The 26,492-nt window shown below is 40.4% G+C and overlaps 1 protein-coding gene across 4 annotated transcripts in view; it reads left to right on the top strand.

The window, feature by feature from the left end:
* Positions 1–597: 597 nt before the first annotated feature.
* LOC127427449 (cytohesin-1-like) overlaps positions 598–26,492 on the top strand; it is a 108,217-nt gene continuing 82,322 nt past the window's right edge. The window contains exon 1 of one of the 4 annotated variants that reach the window (XM_051675063.1): positions 598–777. In XM_051675063.1, coding sequence (XP_051531023.1) covers positions 759–777 — 19 coding nt within the window. In that variant the 5' untranslated portion in view covers positions 598–758. Of the gene's footprint in view, positions 778–19,829; positions 19,967–26,492 lie in introns of those variants that run through there. The other 3 variants (XM_051675066.1, XM_051675064.1, XM_051675062.1) reach the window with 3 other exon arrangements.

Raw genomic sequence — 26,492 nt, 5'->3', positions numbered from 1 at the left:
CATAAATGGCATGTTTAAAAGCATTATTTCGGAGTATGCAAGTGTCTGAATAACAATTAAACAAAACATGTGGGAAGGAACAAAAAAATAAATAAAAATAAAATAAAAATAATCATGTATTTTTGGTTTCAGGTGGGTGAGAACAGCAAACCTGTAGCATTCCAGTCCAAATGCATTCATTTTATTTCTTTGCAATGAGAAGTGTCCAAGAATTACATATTTATTACCGTACTTGTTTCAGTCTCTCAAAAGGATGGGGAGACTCCTGCTGGACAGAATAATAAAAAATAAAAAAAATTAAAAAAAAAAAAATTTAAAAAGGGGGAAAAATTAAGAAAAGGAAACATGACCGATGAGATAGATACGCTACATAAAATATATATAATTGTAAAAGCGTCACACTTTTACCACACTTTTAGTTATGTAGTTCCATTATAGAATCCTTCCGCAGTTTTGAGTTCTTTTGATGCTCTTTTACAGCTTTAAAGACGATGGCTGTGTTTCAAAATCTACTAAGTTTCCTATATAGATTGCGGGTATCACGTATGCGCGCGCAGCATTTCTGGGCAATAATGGCGCGAGCCGATACTGTCTTGTTAGGCAGCACACTGAGTTTTCATACACAGCCAATGTGTGTGCAGAGTTTATCGTGAGTGGAGCATAAGTTACCTGGAGGTAAATAAACAGTGCAATGGTGCAACAGGCAAGTGATGTGGAGTGATATACTGTAGTAGTGGAAGACAATAGCGTGTTGCAGGATGGAGGCGGACGATTATGGTAAGATTCAGTTGCTTTCTTCATGACATGCCATTTGAGTTTCACAGAAAGTACGAGTGAAAAAATGTAATGCAATTACAGATTACGACAAAGTAATGTAAACATATGGTGAATGGTGACAGTGACATGACATAACACCATGTCCAGACAGTGTACAATAAGTTAGGACTCTTGTCTGTGAATTTTTTAAAACGTTTTTAATGAGCCAATTATTTTTTGGCATTTATATATGTCCCTGATTGTCTCTATTTGCTTGTTTTTTCTTTGCTAATGTGATTCTTTCAAAGTTATTGTGTGTGTCAAAGTGTGATTTGCTCTCTCCTTTTTTATACGTTATTTCGGTTTATTTGAGGCTGAAAGGACGCTTTAATTACCACAGAATTGTGATATCTCATTCACTATGCTTCTAGTTGTAGTGGATATGTCAAGGAGATTTAGTTTGACTTTATCAGCCATTTACGATAGCTACAAAAGGTTTTTATTTTAACCACAAATGCTTCAACATGTATACATTGTAGATTTTGTTTCTACAGTATGTGGTGCATATAGTGACATATTTTTTTCCTTTTTAATTATTTATTTTTTTTTTTTTGTTAAACGTCAGAGTAGCAGAAATGATGTTACAGGATTTCCTGTGTGAAAACAACAGACACCACAAATAGAGCTTGTAATAGGGTGGTTAAACGCAGGTGTCTGTTTTTGTACAAGGGTGAATTCTTAACGTAAACTGGGAAAAGTGACAACTGTATAAAAGCAATGAAATGTACAGTGCTCTTGATGTTTATACCAAACAGTTTTCTTGAAGTCTAAACTCATGGTAACCAGTAAATGAAATGAATTCTTGAGCAGCAGGAACTGCACCCCACCCACTTTAAATTCACAGTTGCAGAGTTCAACATTGTCTTTTCGAAGGTGGCTTGTGTCACATCAGAAATGACTACTTATCATTAGATTTTGTCAATGTCACCACTATGAGTTGACATTATATATATCATTACAGTCACTTTATGATTAGAAAACATTTGGTGGTCTTGATGGTGGTCGCTGTGTGAATAATTACAAGTATCACTCAGATTTCACTTTTCAGTCAATGGTATTTATTTCAGCGAATGTAAGGTGAGCCTCTTTTATCCCACTATCCACTGTGCCGGTCAGTTTATATAGATTTATATGTTTGAGATTGTGTACAGTCAGCAAATAACGACCCACTTACTGTACATTATCCTGCTTATTACAGGACTAGTTATCAAATAAGTACATAAATGGACTTGAAATATGAATCTGAGTTGATATTATTTAATTAGGGGAAGTGACCATATTAAGCCCACGTACCATATAATTCCATTTACTGTTTTATTTTGAAATATAAAAAGACAGAAAACAAGAGAAGAAATTGTTGTTAAAGAGGAAATGCAAAAAAATAAAAATTGAGGTGTTTATTTTGTAAATATGTGAGGCTTTTACATTTTTAAAAGCATAGTGGGCTTATTAAGAACACATGTGGGCTTAAATGGTACACATGTTTCTTATAAGCTTACTCCGGACTTTTCACGTTTGTAGTTAAATAATGTAACTTAATTTTGTCAGTTTATGACAAAACATAAAATGAGTGTCTAGATGAGAGATTAATCTTTGATTTAATATTCGCTTTATTGGAAGGCTGTTAACATTTACATAAGAAAACATGTAAAATTTAGATTTGGGTGGGCTTAATTGGGTCACTTCCCCTATTTAAGAAAAAAGACACCACAGAGTGTTATGTCATGAAACTAGCAAAGTTTAAGAAATTGGTTGCCAGGGACAGCAGTCAAATTTACAGTTTTGTGGTCATTATGCAAAAATATTTTACCGCAGAATGCCACGATTGTCCAGAACAATAGCAAAACACTTTATTACACGGGTCCCTAGTATACTTGATTCTGATTGGTCAATGGTGCCATCTAATGCCATCTAGAGTAAAAACTGCACATTCCAAATAGGTGTAGCTAGGTGTAGTAAATGGGGGCGGAATCTCCAAAAGAGGGCAGGGTTACTCCAGAAGGGGATTGGGCCAACTCCAAAAGGGGGCAACACTTTCAGACACGGTTAGGGTTAGGGGCTCTGTATTGACCTGTTTCAGTGACGTCACTTTTCCCTGCAGCCGCCATATTTGTGACCATCAACGGGAGGAAACAATGGCTGTGAATGGAAAAACACCCGAAAAATGATATCAAGAAAAACATCAAAAATTGCTTTTGATCCATGCCAAGTCCCAGGAAAAGTTCACACAGGTCTGAAGACAGCACAAATATTAGCAAATTAAACTTCCGCGGACATACAGTACTGAGCAAAGTCTTAGGCACATACGTTTCACAAAAGCATTTGTCTTAAGATGGCTATTTATATCTTCAGCTTTAGTGTGTCAATAGAAAATATAAATGTTAGACTCCCAAGCATTACTTTTACAAATAGAAATGATTAGAATAGAAGAACAGGGAGCCCTGCAACAGATGTCATGGCCCCCACAAAGCCCCCCACTGAACATCGTGTCAGTCTGAGATTACATAAATAAACAGAAGCAATTGAGACAGCCTAAATAGATAGAAGAACTGTGGTGAATTCTCCAAGAAGTTTTTTAACATCCTATCTGCCAACAACCAAGAACAACTGTGTCCAGGTGTACCTAGGAGAATTAGTGCTGTTTTAAAGGCAAAGGTGGTCACACCGAATATTGATTTAGCTTTTTTTATGTTTACTGGACTTTGTATGACATTAAGTGATAAATGAAAACTATTTACGTCATTATTTTTGAAGACATCCTCACTATGCAACATTTTTCACAAGTGCCTAAAACTTTTGCACAGTACTGTATAAAAATATTTTATCCACGATTCATCCACGGACGCAGGCGAGTCTGATGTGTGACCAGCAAGTACAAATGCCCATTGGCACATCATTGTAAACATCTCTCATTCAGAAGTTACAAATGTTTTTGTGTTGTTTTCTGGTCTGATTTTAGTCACAGTATTAAAAAATATCTGTGATGATCCCATCTGTATGAATGTAAGAGCTTCTTTTAACTCCTGAAGAAGGTATTTGTCGCATCTCACAGCGCAGCACAATATGGATATTGGTCACAAACATGGCGGCATGGTCATACAGTGATGTCACATGGAACAGGTCAATAGATTTTTCATTTGGAAAGTTGTGGAAACGTTAAAGTGGTGTTTTTCTTTTGATGTTGGAGCAAATGGGTAGGCAAAAATTATATTTGCCATGGTCTCCTTTTCACTGCTATCAAAATTTACACTGCAATAGTTTAATTCACACTGCAACGGCAACTTTTGTTTGAATAAATCCTCTCTACTTTTCTACAATTTAGCAACCTTGGTGTCTGATTACTAAAAAAAGCATTGTATAATATTAGTCTTAAATGGAAATCAATGTGTGATGCATGATTCAGACAGCATGTTGAGGCAGAGTTATCCTAACATCAGAAGAGGTGGCAACATGTACAGATTTATAGCAGTTGGCTTTTCAGTGATGTATTCTTAGTTAATTAAATGTAAAATGTACTTCTTCTCTTGTCACATCTCACTGCCACGGTCAGCTTCTAAAACAATCCTTTATCCACTGCCCAAACAAACCTTTGTATATGGACAGGTATGTGGGACTGGGATATGTCTGTCATTGCCACAGTTACTGCTGCAGACGTGGCAAAGTGTCACATCCAGGAAGGAGCAAAGCTGCACAGGAAACCTCTGAGTTTGTCCTCAGTTTACCTCTCAATGCAGTTTACTCCTCCCAGTCAGTCTGTTGCTCCAGTTAGAGATAGCGAGAGACTGAAGGGAGGTTTGTTTTTCTTGTAGTTCTTCCTGCAAGAGTTTTTGCTGTCTATGCATTTTTAGGTTTACTTGTTTACAATGGCAACTGCTTATTTTTAAATACATTTTAAGGCCGACCTGAGTTACTGTAAGGATAGTACTAAAAAGTACCACTTTTATGTGCCTTTCTGCCACCAATTGCAGGCTTGCATTAATACACAGATTAAATTAGTTTTATGATGTTGGCATAATGGTATGTTGAATCATTTAAAATGATGGAAAGAAAACAAAACATACTGATGTAGGCTGATTTAGTAATCCAGATTAAGTGCAAAAGAAATGACAGCTAGGTTGATGTTTTGGTTTGCCATCTTAAAGGTATAGTTCACACCAAAATTATGTCATCCTTTACTCACCCTCATGTTGTTTCAAACCTTAATGACTGTTTTTTCCTCTGTGTAGCACAAATGGAGATTTTAGGCAGAATGTTTGCCTCAATCACCATTCACTTTTATTGTATGGAATTAAAAATGCAATGAAATTGAATGGTGACTTAAGATAACATTCTTTTAAAATCTCCTGTTGTGTTCAGTGGAAGAAATAAAGTCATACAGGTTTGAAACAACATGAAGGGGAGTAAATGACAGAATTTCCATTTTTGGGTGAACTATCCCTTTAAAAACATATTGTGCGCTAACATAAAATGTCCATTAGGTGGCATCTAACTCCAAGGAATATCAAGTTACTCTTGTTCAACAGAAATGCAGATGTGCAATGCCAGATTTGTGGTCAACAAATACAGGTTTTTAAATAGCTAATTCATGAACCATTACTCCAAAATACAGTGTGTGGTTAAGGGGGAAAATTTCAGTGTTGAAACAGAAAGTGCAGGGACAAAGGAAAATTCTGCATTTCCTCAAACAATGCATAAAACATAGTAGAACCAGTGAAAACACAATATTTTAATTTCAATAAAAGCAAAATCAATGTAGACTTCAAATTTTGAATGATTTAAAACTCATAAAAAAACATAACAATTATGAATGGGGACTTGGCAGATATTCTGGTGAAAAACAAATTTAAAAAAAAATGAAATTCAGACAGAGTTGATCAAATTGTGTGACTGTTTAGAATCCTGTTAATTATGTCAGAAGTAAGTCACAGGGATAGCACACAAATGGCACAGTTTCCTTAGCCCAAAACACTTTATTTGATGAATGGATGGATTGGATGATGCATGGATTCATGACAGGATTAAAAAGAAAGGAAACTGAGAGTCAGACAGATATAATTATACCTGTGTATGCTGAATTTGTTCCTAGTTGGCATAGTGACCACTCTGTGGCATGATGCTTGGGGTTTGTTGGCCAGTAAGTGTGCTTTTAAGTGCTAAGGACCTCTCATGCTCAAGTGCAGACCATGTCACTCACAGCACTGAGTACACACAGCTCTCCAACAGAGGCTAGCTTGGGCTTATGGTACGTAGGCTGGTTTTTGAATATCATCTGGCATTCTGGCCTGCTGGCTTATCAGGGCACAACTCTAAGGATTTTTTGTACTGGCCTGATTGGGCCAGTGCTTCAGATTTTTACTGGCCCCGCCAAAATAGTTTAGTCATGCTGTCATACAGCTTTTGGCCATGTGTAGTGTTTTCACACACAGGATCAAAGATTTAGTCACTGAGTTAAAGATTTGATTATTGGCTGAGTGTAATAAACAGATGAATCCCTGAGAGAGGAGACTTGCTACTAAATTGGTTGTGACTGTATAATATACAGTAGGTAGATATGCCTAATCTATGAATTAAGAATGTGGATATAAACATAAAATCAGACAACCCAAACAAGACCAACACTGACTGATATACAAAGCACAAAAAAACAAAAAAAACAAAATAAAAAATAATTCCTGTATGGTCCAGAAATGAGACATGTAGCAGGTGTTTTATGAGGATGAAATGAAGTAGACTGTTTTAAATATTCATCTTCACCCTGCAGCTGAACAGCTCTGATAATAATATCAAATGCCATTATCATGTCGAATTAACATTTACGTTTTGAAACATCACCTAATTAAAGATATACTTACATTTTGGAAACTGAGCAGCTCGTGATTTTCAGGCACGTGTATAATCAGGGTTTAACAAAGTTTATTATGTCTCATTCTGTGCTTCATCTCTAAAGGCAAATGAATGAGAATATGTGTTTGTTTTTTAGTGGGAATAAAACTAGCGCTCTGTCCCTTTATGAGAGCACATGCACGTTAAACAGTCTACGCTGCACGGAGAGAGATGATGATGAGACATATGCACGGAGAGACATGGATTTTCAGTCCTATAGAAAGAAACTGTTGATTTCTTGTGTTCCAATTTGTGGATTACTACTTTTCACCAACATGTAAAAACAAACAATGTGGGGATTTCGTGCACTATGAACACGGAATGTGCGGGGACAGGCCTACTTAAAATGTTGCGCAAGACTATTTTCTTGACATTGGTAATAGCTGCTGCTAAGACAATTGGAAAAGAGCGAGGACAGTGCTAGGAGAGTGCGCTCAGTGTCTGCATGCTCTTATGCGTGCACGCAACTGTGCCTTGGTGCGTCCGGTATATTATGCTCTCATGCATCTTTTAGAGCTAAATAAATCGCACTTGCTCGCTTACAATACTTTGTTCGCTCAGTGTAATTTTTGTGCTCTCTCGCTTTTTGTTTGCTTGCACTAATTTTATAAATGCAGCACTGGCACGATCGGGCAAGTGAAAGTTCTAGCAACTGGCCCGAATCTCTCTCATACTGGCCCTGGGCCATCGGGCAGTCCTTATTGTCAAGCCCTGCTTATAGTCTTGCTTACCCACCTCCCATTCCGTAGGTTTGAGATTGAATTGTCAAAACATCACGCATGCCTTTCGTGCCACATCAAACAGAAAATCTGCATGCATTCTGTAGAAGAAAAAAAAGACTGAGTGCAAATATTACAACATAGGCTTAGGAAAGTCATTTTCATTAGCTCCTTTTGTATATTCTGTGTTTGTTATAATTTCCTGTGAAGAGAATTGATGAGGTTGCTGTTTCACTGTGGAAGTGAGAAATAAACAGATGTTTTATGGTGTGTCCCGAAATGACATGCTTTCCTTGGCTTTCACATTCTCACTCATAGTCTCTTGCAAACATCTTGGTTACTTTTGTAACCTCCGTTCCCTGATGGAGGGAACAAGATGTTGTGTTGATGTAGTGACACTAGGGGTCACTCTTGGAAGCCCCAAACACCTCTGCTTTTTTGAAAAAAGGCCAATGAGAATTGGCGAGTGGAATTTGCATGCCACTCCCCCAGACATACGGGTATAAAAGGAGCTGGTATGCAACCACTCATTCAGGTTTTGTGCTGAGGAGTCGAAACCAGGTCCCGGCCATTTCAGCGGGTAGTTCAGCGTTGTGGCAAGAGGGACACAACGTCTCGTTCCCTCCATCAGGAAAGTAACCAGGACATTCCCTATCTGTCACTCACTGGGGGGGGTGTAACTCCCAAGGGGAAGACACTGCGGAGACCACATCCTGCCCAGAGAAGGGGGGTGGGGGGGGTACTTCAAATGGAAATACATCACATGGTCTTACTGAGTTTTGTCGGAAGTATGTCATGTGGAGAGTCGCATGGTAGATCCTACCCAAGGGGGGAGGAGTTTCTACAAGTATGGCGACCGGAGCAGAGGGCCCTCTGCTCAAGGAATACGTAGTTTACCAAGAGGGAAACGATTTTACAGAAGATATAACACATGGGGTTACCTATGGGGAACCACCACATGCGGAGCACCTACCTCAGTACAGGGTCTTACCAGCGCACTTACTGAGCCGGCAGCAAGTTTCTCTGCAAACTCGACTGCCACAGGGCTAAGGAGGAAGTCATCCAGGGATCACAGTCTGTGAACACTACTGGGAGTCAAGAGCACACGTCTTCCCCTCAAGGTAGGGGAAAGGCGCTATACGCAAGCGGTACACCCGGCCAGCTGTCCCGGAACTTACCTTCTTGTGCCTGCCATTACACGGGACGAAACCTACTCAACCCGGAAATTGTAGAACCTCGCAAGGGTGTTGGGTGTTGCCCAGCCCGCTGCTCTGCAGATGTCTGCCAAAGAGGCGCCACTGGCCAGGGCCCAGGAGGCCGCCACACTCCTGGTAGAGTGCGCTCATAACCCCACAGGGGTGGCACGTCCTGAGGTTGATATGCCATAGCAATGGCGTCAATGACCCAGTGGGCGATCCTCTGTTTGGAGACAGCGCTTCCTTTCCGCTGTCCAACAAAGCAGACAAAGAGCTGCGATCCAAATAGATGCGTAAAGCTCGCACCGGACACAGCAGCGCCAAGGCTGGGTCTACCTCCTCCTGGGGCAGCGCTTGCAGGTTCACCACCTGATCCCTAAAAGGGGTCGTGGGAACCTTGGGCACATAGCCCGGTCGGGGTCTCAGGATCACGTGAGAGTAACCCGGACCGAACTCCAGGCACGATTCGCTGACAGAGAACGCTTGCAGGTCCCCTACCCTCTTGGGTGGAAGTGAGCGCAGTCAGGAGGGCAGCCTTCAAAGAGAGTGCCTTAAGCTCAGCTTACTCCAAGGGCTCAAAGGGAGCTCCCCATAGACCCTAAAGAACTACAGAGAGGTCCCACGGGGGAACGAGGCGCGGTCTAGAAGGTTTCAACCTCCTAACGCCTCTCAGGAACCTGATGATCAAGTCGTGCTTCTCCAAGTACTTACCATCTACTGCATTGTGATGAGCCGAAATAGCGGCTACATACACCTTCAAGGTGGAGGGGGACAGCCGCCCCTCCAACCTCTCCTGCAGGAAGGAAAGCACCGATCCGACTGCGCATCTCTGGGGGTCTTCCTGTCGGGAAGAACACCACTTAGCGAACAGACGCCACTTCAAGGCATACAGGCGTCTCGTAGAGGGAGCCCTAGCCTGAGTGATCGTGTCTACCATCGTGGGTGGTAGGGCACTTAAGTCCTCCACGTCCCGTCCAAGGGCCAGACATGGAGATTCCAGAGGTCTGGTCATGGGTACCAGATGGTGCCCCGTCAATGAGAAAGAAGGTCCTTCCTCAGGGGAATTTGCCGGGGGGGCTGTCACGAGGAGCGTGAGATCCGAAAACCATGTCTGGGTGGGCCAGTAGGGTGCTACTAGGATGACTTGCTCCCTGTCCTTCCTGACCTTGCACAGGGTCTGTGCAAGTAGGCTCACTGGGGGAAACGCATACTTGCATAGTCCAGGGGGCCAGCTGTGTGCCAACGTGTCTATACTGAGAGGTGCCTCGGTCAGGGCGTACCAAAGCGGGCAGTGGGAGGATTCCCAGGAAGCAAACAGGTCTACCTGTGCTCAACCGAATCGACTCCAAATCAGCTGGACCACCTAAGGGTGGAGTCTCCACTCTCCCCTGAGGATAACCTGATGTGACAGCACGTCCGCTGCGGTGTTGAGGTCGCCCGGGATGTGAGTGGCTCGTAGCGACTTGAGGTGCTGCTGACTCCAGAGGAGGAGACGGCGGGTGAGTTGTGACATGCAATGGGAGTGTAGACCGCCTTGGCGGTTGATGTAAGCTACTGTCGCTGTGTTGTCCGTCCGGAAGGCGAGCAGTACTGCCAACAACTCTAGGCAGTTGATGTGCCAACGCAGCCGCGGGCCAGTCCAAGAGCCGGCGGCTGTGTGCCCGTTGCATACGGCACCCCAGCCCGTCTTGGATGCATCTGTTGTAACCACAACGCGCCTGGAGACCTGCTCTAGGGGAACCCCTGCACATAGAAATTCCAGGTCGGTCCAAGGGCTGAAGAGGCGGCGACAGACCGGTATGATGGTCACGCGATGTGTCCCGCAGCGCCATGCCCATCTCTGGATTCGAGTCCGAAGCCAGTGCTAAAGCAGTCTCATATGCATCAACCCGAGCGGTGTGGCCGCCGCTGAGGATGCCATATGCCCCAGGAGCCTCAGAAAGTGTTTCAGTGGAACCGCTGTTCTCCATCTGAACGCATTCAGACAGTTCAGTACTGACTGTGTGCGCTCGTTCGTGAGGTGCGCTGTCATTGAGACTGAGTCCAACTCCAGACCGAGACAAGAGATGCTCTGAACCGGGGAGAGCTTGTTCTTTTCCCAGTTAACCCGAAGCCCCAGTTGGCTGAGGTGCCAGAGCACAAGGTCCCTGTGTGTGCATTGCAACTATCGAGAGTGAGCTAAGATCAGCCAGTCATCGAGATAGTTGAGAATGCAGATGCCCACTTCCCTTAGCAGGGCAAGGGCTGCCTCCGCGACCTTGGTGAAGACGCGATGGGACAAGGACAGGCCAAAGGGGAGGACCTTGTACTGGTACGCATGGCCCTCGAAGGCAAACCGCAGGAAGGGTCTGTGTCGAGGTAGGACCGAGATGTGGAAGTATGCGTCCTTCAGGTCTACCGCCGCGAACCAATCTAGATGTTAGATGCTTGCTAAAATGTGTTTTTGCGTCAGCATCTTGAACGGGAGTCTGTGAAAGGCCCGTACTCGCAGGTCCAGGATTGGTCGCAACCCACCGTCTTTCTTTGGTACAATGAAGTAAGTGCTGTAGAACCCTTTCCTCATCTCAGCTGGAGGGACAGGCTCTATCGCACCCTTGCGCAGAAGGGTCGCTATCTCCGCACGCAAGGTAGCGGTGTTCTCACCCTTCACCGAGGTGAAGCGGATGCCGTTGAACCTGGGCGGGCATCTGGCGAACTGAATCGTGTAGCTGAGTCAGATGGTCCGGGTCAGCCATCGCGACGAGTTGGAAAGCGCGAGCCATGCACCCAAACTCCGGGTGAAGGGGACCAAGGGAATGATCATGTTGGACGTACCGGTGGGTGGGACTTTGCAGCGGAGCGGAGCTCGAGGTGCCACGTCGAGGGGACTCGAGCCCCGTGGCCGTGCTGAGTCCAGCTCTGAACGAGAAGTCGAACTCGCGCTGAGATGAGCCGCCGGTCTCGTGCGAGAGCCCGATCGGGGCAAGCGAGTGTGCTGGGGAATGGGAGGTCCATTGGGGGATACCCGTGGTCCCATTGATGTCCCCAAATTGCCCCCAGTGCTAACCGACGCGGCCTCAAACCCTTAGATAGAAGGACCGGTGCGGGGAGCCGCTGGGGTGGCTTGATTAAGAAAGCCGCGACCGCAACGTTGCCATGGTCATGTTCTCTCAAAGAGGACATGACTCATCCATGAACGATGTCTCCGCATGGGCAGTGCCCAGACATGTAAGACAGTGATCGTGGACGTCGGAATCGGAGAGATAACGACCGCAACCAGGAATAACACACAAACGGAAAGGCATCTTTAAAAAGACGCATCTTTAAAAAGACGTTCCGTGTGTTTTGCACTTTCAGAAAGAAAATGTCCTACCGAAGTGCCCAGGGGCGTTCTCTGCAAACCACAGATGCAGAGGGGGAGAAGCCGCTGAAATGCGCTGTAAAATCCAGCAGAGAGAGGTGAATGAACTCGGCGGATGAATTCAGCTCAATGAATAGAACCGCTCGGCTCCGAAGAGAAAATCTGAATGAGTGGTTGCATACCAGCTCCTTTTATCCCCGACTGTCCAGGGGAGTGGCATGCAAATTCCACTTGCCAATTCTCATTGGCCTTTTTTCAAAAAAGCAGAGGTGTTTGGAGCTCCCAAGAGTGACCCCTAGTGTCACTACATCGATACAACGTCGAGTGAGTGACAGATAGGGAACAACAACATTATTGCAAATGTACTCCAACATACATGTGTGTGATTTGACTTTTGATTAGTGACCTAGAAATAGTACAGAATCATAAAAACGTATATTAATTTTATTTAATAAATTTACTTTGTTTTGTAATTTATCAAAATCCTGAAGCTTTCCAGGAGGGGCTGGGTATTGATACAGATTTCCCAATTTGATTTGATTCCGATTCACAAGCTCTCAATTAGATTACAATGTCCCTTTTGCTTTCATATAAAAGAAATTCAAGATGCTGGCTACCACCCGTGGGATCGCGAGTCTGAATCCAGGGCGTGCTGAGTGACTTCAGCCAGGTCTCATAAGCAACCAAACTGGCCCAGCTGCTAGGGAGGGTAGAGTCAGATGGGGTAACCTCCTCGTGGTCACTATAATGTGGTTCGCTCTCAGTGGGGCGCATGGTGAGATGTGCGTGGATGCCGCGGAGAATAGCGTGAAGCCTTCACACGTGCTATGTCTCTGCGGTAACGCGCTCAACAAGCTATGTGGTAAGATGCGTGGATTGATGGTCTCAGACGTGGAGGCAACTGAGATTCGTCCTCCGCCACCCGGATTGAGGCGAGTCACTAAGCCACCACGAGGACTTAGAGCGCATTGGGAATTGGGCATTCCAAATTGGGGAGAAAAAAAAAAGTCCTACATATAAAATAAATTCTTTTCCAGCTAATGCTGTTAATTATACAGGGGGCCTTCTAACTAGGTACATTCTGAAAATATAATTTTTTATTAAAATAATTTTAACTAATCAGTTTTTCATAATTTTGGTTACATTTTGGCTTTTTAAAAATGAACAAATCCATGTTTTCAATCAATAAATAACCTATTACATTTCATATATTAATTTTTGTGACATGTTTATTGTTTAATTTCATAATTTGTACTGTTTACATGTATTCACATTGATTTGTTGAACACATGCTAAAACCGGTACTGTCTCTTCAACAATGCTGCCATCTCTGTAGAGCATCTGCAAATGTGCGCATGTTAACGAGAGAAACTCTAACGGCATTCTCACCTGAGCTATGCATAATTAGAAACGTTTTTGTTGTTGTTGATCAAAAACTGACATTTTTCAATGACAAATTGGTCACGTAGATGTTGTCTTTGGACACGCATTACATAGAACAACTTTTACTCTCAACATGCAGTGAAAGGATTTAGCTGCTGAATACTCCACCACTGTACCACACAATCACTGGTGTGTGAAATCTAAACATTCACCAGCCAGTTGCCAAAGACACAGGCCTACAATTTTGCTGCATAGTGCAAAATTTGGTTGCAAATGCAAATGATTTCCTCACAATGTTGTGGAGGATTGCGCATAGAGTAATAGATTGACAGTGGGGTTTAAAAATCAATGTTGAGATCGTTCAAATGAAAATTGCAATACATCTAAAAATGTATATTTTTACCCACCCCTAATTTAAATGTTTAAATTAAATTTTCAACATGGTCTCAGATTTTTGCACCCCGCTGCATGTTTCAATATAGTAGGGATGCACTGAAATTTCAGCCACTGAAAGAGAAAAAAATCCCACCAAAAATCTTGACTATAAATATTTCCCAGAAACTGTTACTTTCACAGAATGGGTTAGAGAGGTGTGGACTTAACACAGGGTAAGGATGGGCTTGAATAATAATCACAAAATAAACAGAAACTACCCCGTAGGGGAAAAACACAATTCCACAGCTGGCAGGAATTCAGTGGCAGGGATGGAGAAGTGAAGCCTTGAGGTCCAGGCTCCAAACAGGAGCCTTCAGGAACACAAGACCGGCCGGCCAGGACCACTACAATCAACAAAAGAACTGGCATAGAATAGAAAACACAAGAAGATTAAATAGGGAAGGAAATCAGGAGGGTAACAAGGGAAGGTTGGTGAGGCAAATAAATTAATAACAAGGAGGCGGGGCCAAGACGTGAGACAGGAGAGCACATGGCAAACAATCCTGATGGAAGCCATGTGCTCACACTAAACACAAATGACAAGACAGAAGAGCAAATGGCAAATGAACACAATCATAAGCCATGTGCTCAACACAAACACAGAACATGGATGTCAGGATTCCGTCACCAACCAATAAACATGACTGACCAAGGTGACAGGATCCTGACAGTTACTTTAAAATCCAGTAACTGAAACCCTTGCAGGGAGAAAAAGCATTGTTGATGTTGCACATTAAAGTCCACATCCCCAGAAGTGAACTGATCACTCTCTTGGTCATTTGCACATTAAAGGGTTAGTTCACCCAAAAATGAAAACTATCTCATCATTTACTCACCCTCATGCCATCCCAGATGTGAATGACTTTCTTTTATCTGCTGAACACTAACAAAGATTTTTATAAATAATATCTCAGCTCTGTAGGTCCATACAATGCAAGTGAATGAATGCCAAAATGTTTAAGATCCAAAATCCACATAAGGGCAACATAAAATTACTCCAGACGACTTGTTAAACGACAGATGTTAAATGAAAGCTTTTATTGCTGCCATTTGAGCACCAATGCTGGTTGGCTGACAATCAGTGCTGTATTGAAAATGGCCTTTTATTGATGACTTATGGAGCTCCTCTAAACTTATCTTCCCTTGAAATTTATTTCAGTTGTCTGTCATCCAAAACTTATAAATGTTATCACTAATGTAACCTGTCCCCTAATGTAAAATGTTCCCAGAGGCTGTGGGGAACAAATCTATGACTAAAGTGTTAAGTGACTCATAAATTGATCATATAGGTGGTCACTGACAACTCAAAGTTCTTCTTTATTTTTGTATATGCTGGTATAAGGTTTGGCGATTTATATTGATTATTCACAATAAATGTATGATTTTTTTTAATGCCGATACAATTAAGCAACTTTGTAAATATTGCAATGATTTTAATGGTCTTGTTATTTGGACATTAATTTCACAAATTTCAAGATAGTCTCATGACAATCAACAAATAATTGATTACTTAATAAACAAATTTGATTACTCATTCAATATTTATTTATGTCATACAAATGACTGTATGTTCATAACCTGTAATACGCTTCCCTTGTCTCATTCCAAACCTGATGTTTTTCTTTCTTCTGTGGTTCACAAAAGTAATTGTCCTATTAAAATCATGCTTATGCTTAGGATTTGAGTAAGGATTTACACTTTAGGATAATGTTTGGATTAGGCATTAAACTTAGAAAAAATCATAATAACATTGTTCAGTGGTTTGTTTGTTTTTTTCTCTATGGGAGTAAAAGTCTAGTAACTCATACAATTTCACCATCTAAGACAGGTTGAGAATGGGTTGTAAGTTTCCTAAAGACTGAGTCATTGCCTTCCTTGTCTCATGACTCATGAGTATGAGAGCGATATTTTAATAGCATTTCTCATTTAAATATCAATATCAAAATCAGTGTTCATTGGTAAGTTCGATGCATTTCCGTTAATAATTTTAAACTGATTCAATGAATTGATTCATTATTCATTCATTTGATTAATTTGCGTCATTACTCAAAAATGTTTTTTAAATGTTTTAGCATAAAAAGTAGATCAATATTGCTACTTCTTACTGTAATGTACAGCTAAATATTTGTATATATAAATTACATTTATTAAATATTTCTTTAATTCTTCCTTACAGTCCATTTAGTGAGAAACAGTGTGGAAATACGGCATGACTATTTTTAAATACAAATATTGAGTTTTTTAAAATTTTTTATAGCTATATCGCTCAGTCCTGGTATATTTGTGTGATTCCATTCCCATCTTTGTTTTTAAAACTTGTGTAGTCTCAGTTAATTAACAGAACAACCAGACTTAATGCTGGAACATATGGTTTGAAAGAAAGTGTTTGTTGCAGAATTACGAAGCAGAAAATTTTCTTGGAATATTTTTTGACTGTAAACACAAGCATCTGACCATTATGGTTTTTCAACAGAATCCAGCCTTTCAGTTTCACAGTTCTTTATGCCAAATGAAAAGACAGAATGAAAGACACCAATGCTTACAGGACTGTGCTGATGCTGGGCAGGCATTTATCTGGCCGCTTGCTCTTCCATTGTGCAGACAAACAGATTCTTGCCAAAATCCTGACTTTGCACCTCCCTTCTACTGTTCCTCTTCTATCAAGGCATTTTCAGAACTACATGTGAGAAAAGGTAAACAACATAGTTGACAGTTGACAACGTTTTGGTCTGATTTTTCTGATGCATAAACCAGACTCATTCTGTATATTGACTGATTTCATTAGTGTCTAATAATGATGTTGGTTTGCTCTGTAACCGCCTTTGGTTTGGGTCAGTTATGTAGCTGTCAAAGAAAAGGACTTTTCATTGTTAGATCTTCTTATTCAGTATTAGCATGTCTGCAGACTTCTGCAGACTTGTCTTGGTAGATGGTTTTGGCATTGAAAAACGGTCTCAAGGTCTTGATTTTGGGGACTCAACTCACTAGGGAAACTCGCTGTTTTTTAAAAGTCCCTCTGACTAACCTTTCAAATACATGTTATTTTATTTTGCCCTTTTTTTCCTTGCAGCAAGCTGCACTCCATGTCTCAAATACACATTTAGAAAAGAACGAAAAGAAAGAATGGTTCTTTATTACTCTGTAGTCTCTCCAGTCACAGCAAAAGTACAAGAATGTGAATTGTTTGTTGATGAAGTTGTGGAGACGGAATGATCCTAATAGGCTCAGCTATGTTGCTCTTCCTGATCAAGAACATCCATTGGTGACCAAAGAATTTTTGGATGAAAAGAAGAGAAGAGAAAAAACAAAGTACAAAGTCTTGCTAATTTAATTAGTAATGGTGTAAATTCAGTCCTCATATGAATGATCCACATTGTGCCCTTGAGCAAGACACTTAGCCAAAGGTAGCTTCTGTAATGCATGTGCTGTAAATCACCTTGGATAAAAGCTTTAGCTAAATATCATATTAATCATTTAAATTTCATTTGTTAATTGTATGTTGTCCATTAACAAATTGCTGTTTTAAATGTCTCTCAAGATGTGTAAGCATCTGGAACAGCCAAAGAGATCAGCTGAGAACTGATTTAGTAACAATACTTTCTAGTAAATGTTACAATATTTTATCATTAAAAAAAAATGTGCTTCATGTGGTAATCTAGTTTTATTTCAGAAATTAATCTTAACTAGTTTTATTCCAGTCCAAAATATTGTTTATTATTGCTAAATCAATCAGACTACATTAGTTAAAACCAGAAGTCATTTTAAGGGTCAGGTCTGGTAGAAATTGTACCCAAATCAAAGTAACGTTCTGCTTTTATTTATTTATTTTTTACATTGTACTTTAAAGGAAAAGCACTTAACCAGGGAGAGAAACAGATTGTAAAAGAGTTTTAAATTATAGTGAAAGACTTTATTCATTTAGTTAATTATCCCTTTGTATTTTGGAAGTCTGATAGGGATGGTGTGATAAATGAATGGGTGGAAAGGAAGCCGAGGAAGGGTGTGAATCAGCATAAGAGTGACAGAAGATAAAAAAACAGAAAATTTAGGTGGGATCTGGAAAGTATTTGGTTTATACTTTCCAACAGGATCTCCTAAAAGTCTCCCCTCTGTTTAGGGAAGTTCCCAAATGGTTTTGTTGGTACAAAACATTGTCAAATCTAATGGTTTAATACTTACTGTTTGAAGAACAGAAAGTAGCAATTTGCACTGAAAGAGGGATTACTAAAAAGAACCTTTTTAGAAAAAGAACCAGCGTCACACTAGCAGACACCACTTGATTTTGGCAGAGGGTGTCACACATGCAGACTGTTTTGCTGAGATCTCGTTCTCTTCAGTTGGAGGTATGACACACTTGCGATTAAGAATGGTGGAGGGGTGACAGACATACTGACTCACCGTAGCTCTCTCTCTCGATTCCCTGTCACGTGGAGCTTGCTGAAATAACAACACGAGTACCACGTGAGCATAAACAATTGTAAAAGAGTGATTGAGGATGTGATTAGTGGAGTAATATTACCTATGGGAAAAATGCTTGGTGACAGAATCACTATATATTACAATCAGTGTGATGATATGCAACTGAGTGCAATGAAAACGTTCAGATCAGCTTGACGTCTTGTCAGTTCTTCAGTAAAAGAAGAAGCTCATTGTTCACTTGAAGAGAATACAAGAACCCACTCCGGCGGCAGAAAGATTTTTTTCTGTCATGTTAGATCCTTTTTTCCTGTTGCTGTAACCATTAACTCAGAAGGGAGTCCTCCTGATGGTCAAATGACTAATGACCTCCCACTGGCAGATGCTAATGCGTGCCTCGTCACCCTCTGCCTGGCCGGTGATTATGTTAATGAAGCTCACACCTGAAAATCACTGGAATAATCGGCTAGTGTGGTGCCGCTTAGAGGGAGTAAGAGACATGCAACAAAGGATCAGAATAGCCTACAATCTAGAAAAGCCTTACTTTTTGACAGTCTGAGACTTTTATTTTAGGGTAACATTCTGTTCCTGTTTCATAACTTGACACATGACCGGCAACAAGCTAGAAATTTTCATCAGTCTTAGGATTCAGCAGCCTTATCACACAAAAAGTGTGCTTATTTTAAGGAGAGAGTCAAGCATGTCTCCAAGAAACATTGTACTTGCAGTTCACATTCTTATTAAAGACATTTTCTCTTGCTTGCAAAGTTCTGCATGTTGTATACTGTATTTGTGTTACCTACCTAGTTATTTTCATATTGAAAGACTTTTCTCATCATATAAAATTGTTGCATCAAATGTCTACAAAAGCATTCCATGATGACTTTTACTTCTAGAGACAAGCAATTACTGTAGAGATAGCCACATGCACAATCACACTAAAAAACACCCATACAACACAGATTTGGAGATATTGAATGCAAACTGATGATGTATTTCAGAGAGTCCGAAATGAACACAGTCTAAACATTTCTGCAGGCATACATTTATAGTTTGGGGGTGGGTGATCTCATGATTCTCCATGAGTAAACATATACATGCCCTTGAAATCCACGCATGGCTTAGAAGCCCAAGATTGTTGAGCTCTGACTAAACTGCCCTCCGTTCTGTTTGTGGGAGTGAGTGGGGAGGTGTTTTGGGAGGTGTTAATGAGCTTGTGCTTATGTCTATGGAAATCATTCTATACCAAGCTATTTCAGTTCCACAGACTTAGAATAGAAATCAGAGATACTTATGGTGAGTGAAGGAGAAACACTGGGAGAGGTTAGAAAGAGAGGGAGGAGAGACAGAGTTCAGACGAGAGAGTGAGTAAGAGAGCTTGCGCACATCGTAGTGAAGAGATCAGTAGGAAGAGAGAGCAGCGCTGATGGATCTCTGTTGCAGTTTAAGGTTTTTGCTTTAGAATCTGTGACTTCTTGTTGGACAGTACAACACAAAGAAAAAACAAAAGAAAATTAATGATAAAGACTATCATTACATAAGTATTTACCCGAGTTTCTACTCAAGTTCTTCTTTCGGACAAAAAGGAAGCAGCTTTTTGTGTTTTCTCTGCATTCGCTCACAGACACTTCTCACATTTGCTCACTCTCACTCAAAGTGGAAGAGGGATAGGTTTTGTGCACAGTTTTACCGGTGAGCTATGGGGACGGTGAGTGAACTCTGTGCCTCCAGCTTCCAGGCATTCCTGTGTCCCACGGTTTGCCCGCCCGCTCCAGCAGGTGGGTCTGACTTTATGTGTGCATGTGTTTGTGAATTATAGTACGTCCATTTGTAAATGTCAAATCCTCTGTTTATTTTTTTATTTTATTGTTTTGCTTAGATGTGCTCATATTGCTAGGTCATGGTTTCATAATGAACCATCTGAGGTCTTTCTGACTTGGTTGTAGATCTACAGTAAAATCATTCTGTTATTGAATGTTTTATCTGCCTAGCATTGTTGCTGTGGTGATAAATAGTGTCCCTGGATCGTGGAAGTGTTTGAGTGAGAGAAACTGCCGTCAGAGCTCATGCAATGTGGCATGTGAAAAGAATCCTTTGTTTTGTTGATGGAAAGTTGTTGGTGGTTGCTGAGCTGTTAGAAATAGAGTTCTTGTAGACACAATTACAGCTGCAACACTTCAAAGTCAGACACAAGGACACAAGGATCCTTTAGGTCAGACCCCATTCTGGAAAAATCCACCTGTTACCCACTGAGCTTGTCATCTTCATAAATATCATCAGTGTAGGGCTGCTCGATTATAGCAAAAATCATAATTGTCGATTATTGCCCTTGATATTGTAATCGCGATTATTAATGTTGATATAAATATTAAATTACCGTGACATCACAAAGTAAGCAATCGTGTGGTTCCTCAGAGTAGCAGATTTCAATGGTGGATATGAGCTGCGCTCCAGTTTCTTTTAAGCATCTTTTAAGCATTAAATATTGTAATAATGTTTATTAATGTTAGGCCAAATGAAAATGATTTTAAATGGATATCTATAGTATAGAATAAATTAAATTATTGCTAAATTACTGCTTAAATTATTAGTCCACATACTGTAATTAATATGACATATTCAATATTCAAACATATTAACAGCCTATTTAAATTGACCAAGTTACTTACTGCGTTCAGTAAGCCCTTTGGTAGCAAGACGGGACCATTCATCCTGTTAGATCTTCAATGGTGATCTTGTTCATGTAAGATCATCGTTAGATAATTTTTGGCCTCAGTGGTTGCACTTTGGTAATTAAAAACAGTCATTTGTGATCGGAGTTTGTGCGATCGTGAAAATGTTAAATCTACTAATACCAGCTGCGTGGCAAATGGGTCTTATTACAGCAGACGCGATAACAATGACGGTGATTCCTGAAATATGCTATTCTTTATGTTGGCTACACCTCCAAAACAAACTTGGAACAGTTAAGCTGAATTACTTTATTGCTATTTTGTACTAATCAAATTCACATTGGCCTACTTATTAACATGACAAAACAAAACTGTTATTACATTTTTAATAAACTGTACACAGAAATCGAGCAACGTGACAAACTCTCCCATTACACTGACTGCTGTCACTCACTGCATCTTTACACTGTTTGAGACCTGCATTTCGATGCAAGCTCACTGACACTTCGCACGAAGTTCTGCACTCTCGCGAATGCTCTAATTAAAAACAAAGCTGTCTTATCAGCATTATAAATCAATTATTTACACCACGTCTATGCCTTGATTAGAACGGGAGTGTTTTAGTTTTGTCGTGTTGCTCATTTGCAGTGTATTTAACATCTACGTTCAAAGCGAGCGGTGCAATATGCAGTGAGTCCAAAATAATTCCAAAGTGCTTTTCGCTCTTGTTCTACAGCTTCTTTTCGAGTGTCAAGTGATGTTTCTTCAGTATTCATTTTCGTGTGCCACCGTGAACAGAGGTGGAACATAAAGCAAGGATCTGGGCATTCAGACAGTTGTCATCACTGATAGGATGGAGGACAAATTTAAGCGGCTCTTATTGGTCATTGCCGTTTCATTGGTCAACGGACATGTTAGTGATTGGTTAGAATACTCAACCGCTGCAAAAACACGTTGTAAATAGAAACCATTGATGCAACAGGAGCAGACTTCAATTGAACGCTGTAATCGTCTGTTTTCACGATTACATAATCGTGGCAGCCGTAATCGTAATCGCGATTAGTTTTTCAATTAATTGTGCAGCCCTACGTTAGTGGCATCATAATGACATCCTGGGCTTAGTCCATTTGTGCTATAACTTAATGCAATTGTTTAGTGCTGTAATACGCACATTGTCATCTAATTTTGTAGTTTTCTATTGTTGTTCCTTATAGTTAATTGATCCCTTTTAATTTTGTAGTCCACCTGCGCTGTTTCTTCATGTATATAGTCCTGCATTCCTCTGTTTGTGTGTGTGTGTTTGTTTATTTGTTTATTTTAACACATCTCTTAGTGTGTATACATGTTTGTTGCTCATCAGTGCTTGGTGTGAATTAAGTGATAGAGCTGATAAGACAAGACAGTTACTAGGTGATGGGGGAATGAGGGGGAGAAACTCTGAAAGACAGAGTTTGAGAGAAAGATGGAGGGGGTGATGTAGATATGATTGAAACTTTATTTGTTTATTTTGCTCTTGACATCAAAACAATAATGACATCAAAACACAAATGCAATTAATAATGGAACTTATGAAAATTAGATATGTTTTGCTTTTTATGCAATACACAGTATTTTTCATCCCATTTGACAAAACTAAGTGAAATAAATCCAAGCAGTCAAATCACCCAGCAGCCATATCACTCTGTGGCTCGAGACTGGTTACCCACTGATGCTAAGCAGGGCTGAGCCTGGCTAGTACCTGGGTGGTAGTCCTCTGGGGGAAAACTAAGGTTGCTGCTGGAAAAGGTGTTAGTAAGGCCAGCAGGGGGTACTCACCCTGCGGTCTGAGTGGGTCCTAATACCCCAGTATAGTAATGGGGACACTATACTGTGAAGAGGCACTGTCCTTTGGATGAGACGTTAAACCGAGGTCCTGACTCTCTGTGGTCATTAAAAATCCCAGGACATTTCTCGTAAAGAGTAGGGGTGTAACCCTGGTGTCCTGGCCAAATTCCCCCCATTGGCCCCTTATCAATCATGGCTTCCTAATACAACACCAATTCCGAAAAATTTGGGACAGTATGAAAAATGCTAATAAAAACAAAAAGGAGTGATTTGTAAATTATATTCACCCTTTGCTATATTGAAAGCACTACAACTACACATTATATGATGTTTTACCCTGTGAATTTCATTGTTTTTTTTTTATGTACAGTAATTTCAAATAACACGCTCCAAAAAAGTTGAGACGGGCAATTTAAGACAAATAACAATTTGATGAGTTGAAATAACAAGGCAATGTGAAACAGGAGATGTTAAACAGGTGAGTCAATCGTGTCATAGTATAAAAGGAGCCTCCAAAAACAGTCTAGTCCATCAAGAGCAAGAATGGGTCAAGACTTGTCAATTTGCTAACAAATCCTTCAGCAAATAATCCAGCACTTTGAGAACAATGTTCCCCAAAGACAAATTGGAAGGATTTTGGCCATTTCACCCTCTACAGTGCACAATATAGTTAAAAGGTTCAAGGAATCTGGTCAAATCTCAGTGCGTAAAGGGCAAGACGAAAACCATTTCTGAATGCGCGTGATCTCTGATCCCTCAGACATTATTGTCTTAATGGATATCATGTACCATTTGCCGCTGCATCCTCAGACGCAAATTAAGACTTTACTATGCAAAGCAGAAGCCTTACATCAACACTGTCCAGAAGTGCTGCCGGCTTCTCTGGGCTCTGTCTCATCTTAGATTAAAAACAGAACAGTGGAACCGTGTTTTTTGGTCTGAAGAGTCCACATTTCAAAAAGTTTTTGAAAAACAAAGCCATCGTGTTATCCGGGCCAAAGAGGAAAAGGGCCATCCAAGCTGTTATCAGCATCAGGTCCAAAAGCCAGTGTCTGTATGGGCCAGGCGTGTGTCAGTGCCCATGGCATGGGTAACTCGCACATCTGTGAGAACACCATGAATTTTGGAGCAACATATACTGCCATCCAGCACCGTCTTTTTCAGGGATGTCCTGGAATATTCAGCAGGACAACTTCAAACCACATACTGCTACTACATAAGTGCATGGCTGTGTAAGCAGAGAGTGCGGGGCTAGATTGGCCTGCCTGCAGTCCTGACCTGTCTCCAATTGAGAATGTGTGGCGCATTATGAAGCACACCATACGGCAACGAAGACCCCGTACAATTGTATGGCTAAAGAGCTACATAATGGATGATTGGGGGAAAATTCCACTTTCTAAACTTAACAAACTTGTATCTTCAGCCCAAATGCTTAATAAGTGTTATTTGAAGAAATGGCAATGTTTCACAGTGGTAAACATTTGACTGTCCAAACTTTATTGGAGTGTGTTGCAATCATCTGATTTGAAATGACTGTACATAAAAAAAGAAATAAAAAAAATCACAAGTAAAAACATCATATAATGTGTAGTTGTAGTGCTTTCAATATAGCAAAGGGTGAAAATAATTTACAAATCACTCCTTTTTGTTTTAATTAGCATTTTTCATACTGTACCAACTTGTTTGGAATTGGGGTTGTAATTCCCACCCATTAATTGGCTGTATCACTCTACTCTCTCCTCTCCACAAACAGCTGGTGTATGGTGAGCATACTGGCGCACTATGGCTGCCGTCGCATCATCCATGTGGAGGTGGTTGAGGAGAGTCCCCTGTTCACTATTTAAAGCCCTTTGAGTTAAGTGTCAGAAAAGTGCTATATAAATGTAACATTCATTCATTCAAGAAGATGCACATCAGAAAAAAACAAAAGCCTCTGTGTACCGAAACACTTTTTATTTGCAGAGCTTAAATTATTTAAATATTTCGGTTAAATTGTCATTTAAATGGAAATTTTATTGATCAGAGTTTGCTCTTTCATAGCTCAGGAGACTTAATGAAGTTCTCAGTTGTGTAAGTGCCAAATTTGTCTCCGACATTTCTTTTAAAATTACGTAGGAGAAATAAAAGTTGACGCAAATGAGACTATACAATTAATTTGTATAGCATAGCTCAGATAAGTTGTTCTTGAAAGAATTCAGTAAGGGATGTTTGAGTTCAAACTGAAAAATCTGTTTTTGATTACAGATTTCTGTGTCTGGGCAAAATCTGAGCACAATTTGAGACTTTTTAGGAAACATGTTAGATTAATGAATTGTTTTTTGTTTTTTTTTGCTCAGGAAAAAACTCAGAGAGCAGGACACATAAACAAGTCTTCATTTGCTCTCAGTTTGATCTTATTGCTGTGTAGCAACCAATCATTGAGATCTTGCTAACATTTCTTTCCTATGGGCAAAAGCATTGACACAGTGGTTGGTGCATGTGCTTGTGGCAGCTGTTGCTTGTACAAAAGTAGTGAAAAGCCCATTAGTAATTGATTTTAAAAGGTCAAGCTCCTCTAAAGTACTACTTTTTTATTCTTTGTATTTATAAGTTTATCTTAATGTCAATCCTATGATTTTCATTGCACACACACACACACACACACACACACACATACACACACACACACACACAATGCGATTCAGAAGCCACAGGCTGGGTTCTGGGCTCAATGATTACCAATGCTAATTTTGATGAGTCAATAATTCAATCAACATTTCTCTGGATGAGTAGTGTTTATCATCACCTCCTCCACATTTCTGAGACTCTGTTTGCTGCTAATGAACAATACTTTTAAAGAGAGGATTTCATGTCTGTGTATTTGTGATGCAATTACCTTTGTTCATGTCCAGAAAGAGTGTTCTTGTAACACCTCTGTTACTCACTGTGAAGCAATAGTCTAGTCTAAGCAATTGCACAAATACAGACACGAATGGTTGTCTAGTGCATTACAAGGATCCTGTTATATCTGTAGCAGGAACAAACCTAGGTACATAAATCCCCTTTTCCACAGACATGGATCAGGGCTGGTTCATGGGCCTGTGCAAACTCTTGAACCATTCCGTTTAAGCAGGAATCAATTACGTCAGGGGGCATAATAATGTGTTATCACCAGGTACATTTTTCCAAACCACAACAGTTTGGCTAGCTACCATCCGCAGCACTTCTTCACTCTTTATTAACAAAAACGTAAGACATAAAAAACGTTTAGCAGTGGTCCATGGAGGAAACCAGCACTCTACTTGCAATAGGGTCTAGATATGGCAAGAAATTATGAATCGGACGATTGACCAAATCATGAACAAATTTTAAAAAACATAAACAGTTTTTATGCTTTTCTTTTTCTGTCTGTATGAATTTATTGAAAGACCTGGCTGCTTTAGTATCTGCTAAGATCTCTCTTTCACAAACCTTTAAACACATCACTGAAGATTTAGTGAGAATTACTAAATGTGGCTCCAGAAGTTATGTTCATTATTTGTCAGAGCAGAGTCATGCCTCCCACTTGACACCCATTCATATTGGTCACCTACTTCAAATGAGTTCAGAGATCTCTGCCCTGAGCATACAAGAATACAGAAGCAGATCAAAGTGATTTTCTGAAGTATTAACCCATTGCATATGTGAGCAACGACAACTGTAGCATAAACATTGAAAGAGAGATCATGTTATGTGTCATGGACAAACTAGATCTGTCTTTATATGACAAAATGAGTCAAATGTGGAATGAGAATTTAAAAGAATATTCCGGGTTTAATAGAAGTTAAGG

This window comes from Myxocyprinus asiaticus, chromosome 36, assembly GCF_019703515.2.
Source record: "Myxocyprinus asiaticus isolate MX2 ecotype Aquarium Trade chromosome 36, UBuf_Myxa_2, whole genome shotgun sequence".
Lineage (NCBI taxonomy): Eukaryota > Metazoa > Chordata > Actinopteri > Cypriniformes > Catostomidae > Myxocyprinus > Myxocyprinus asiaticus.
Note: the sequence above shows the minus strand (reverse complement) of the source record. Positions and strands in the feature narration are given on the sequence as shown.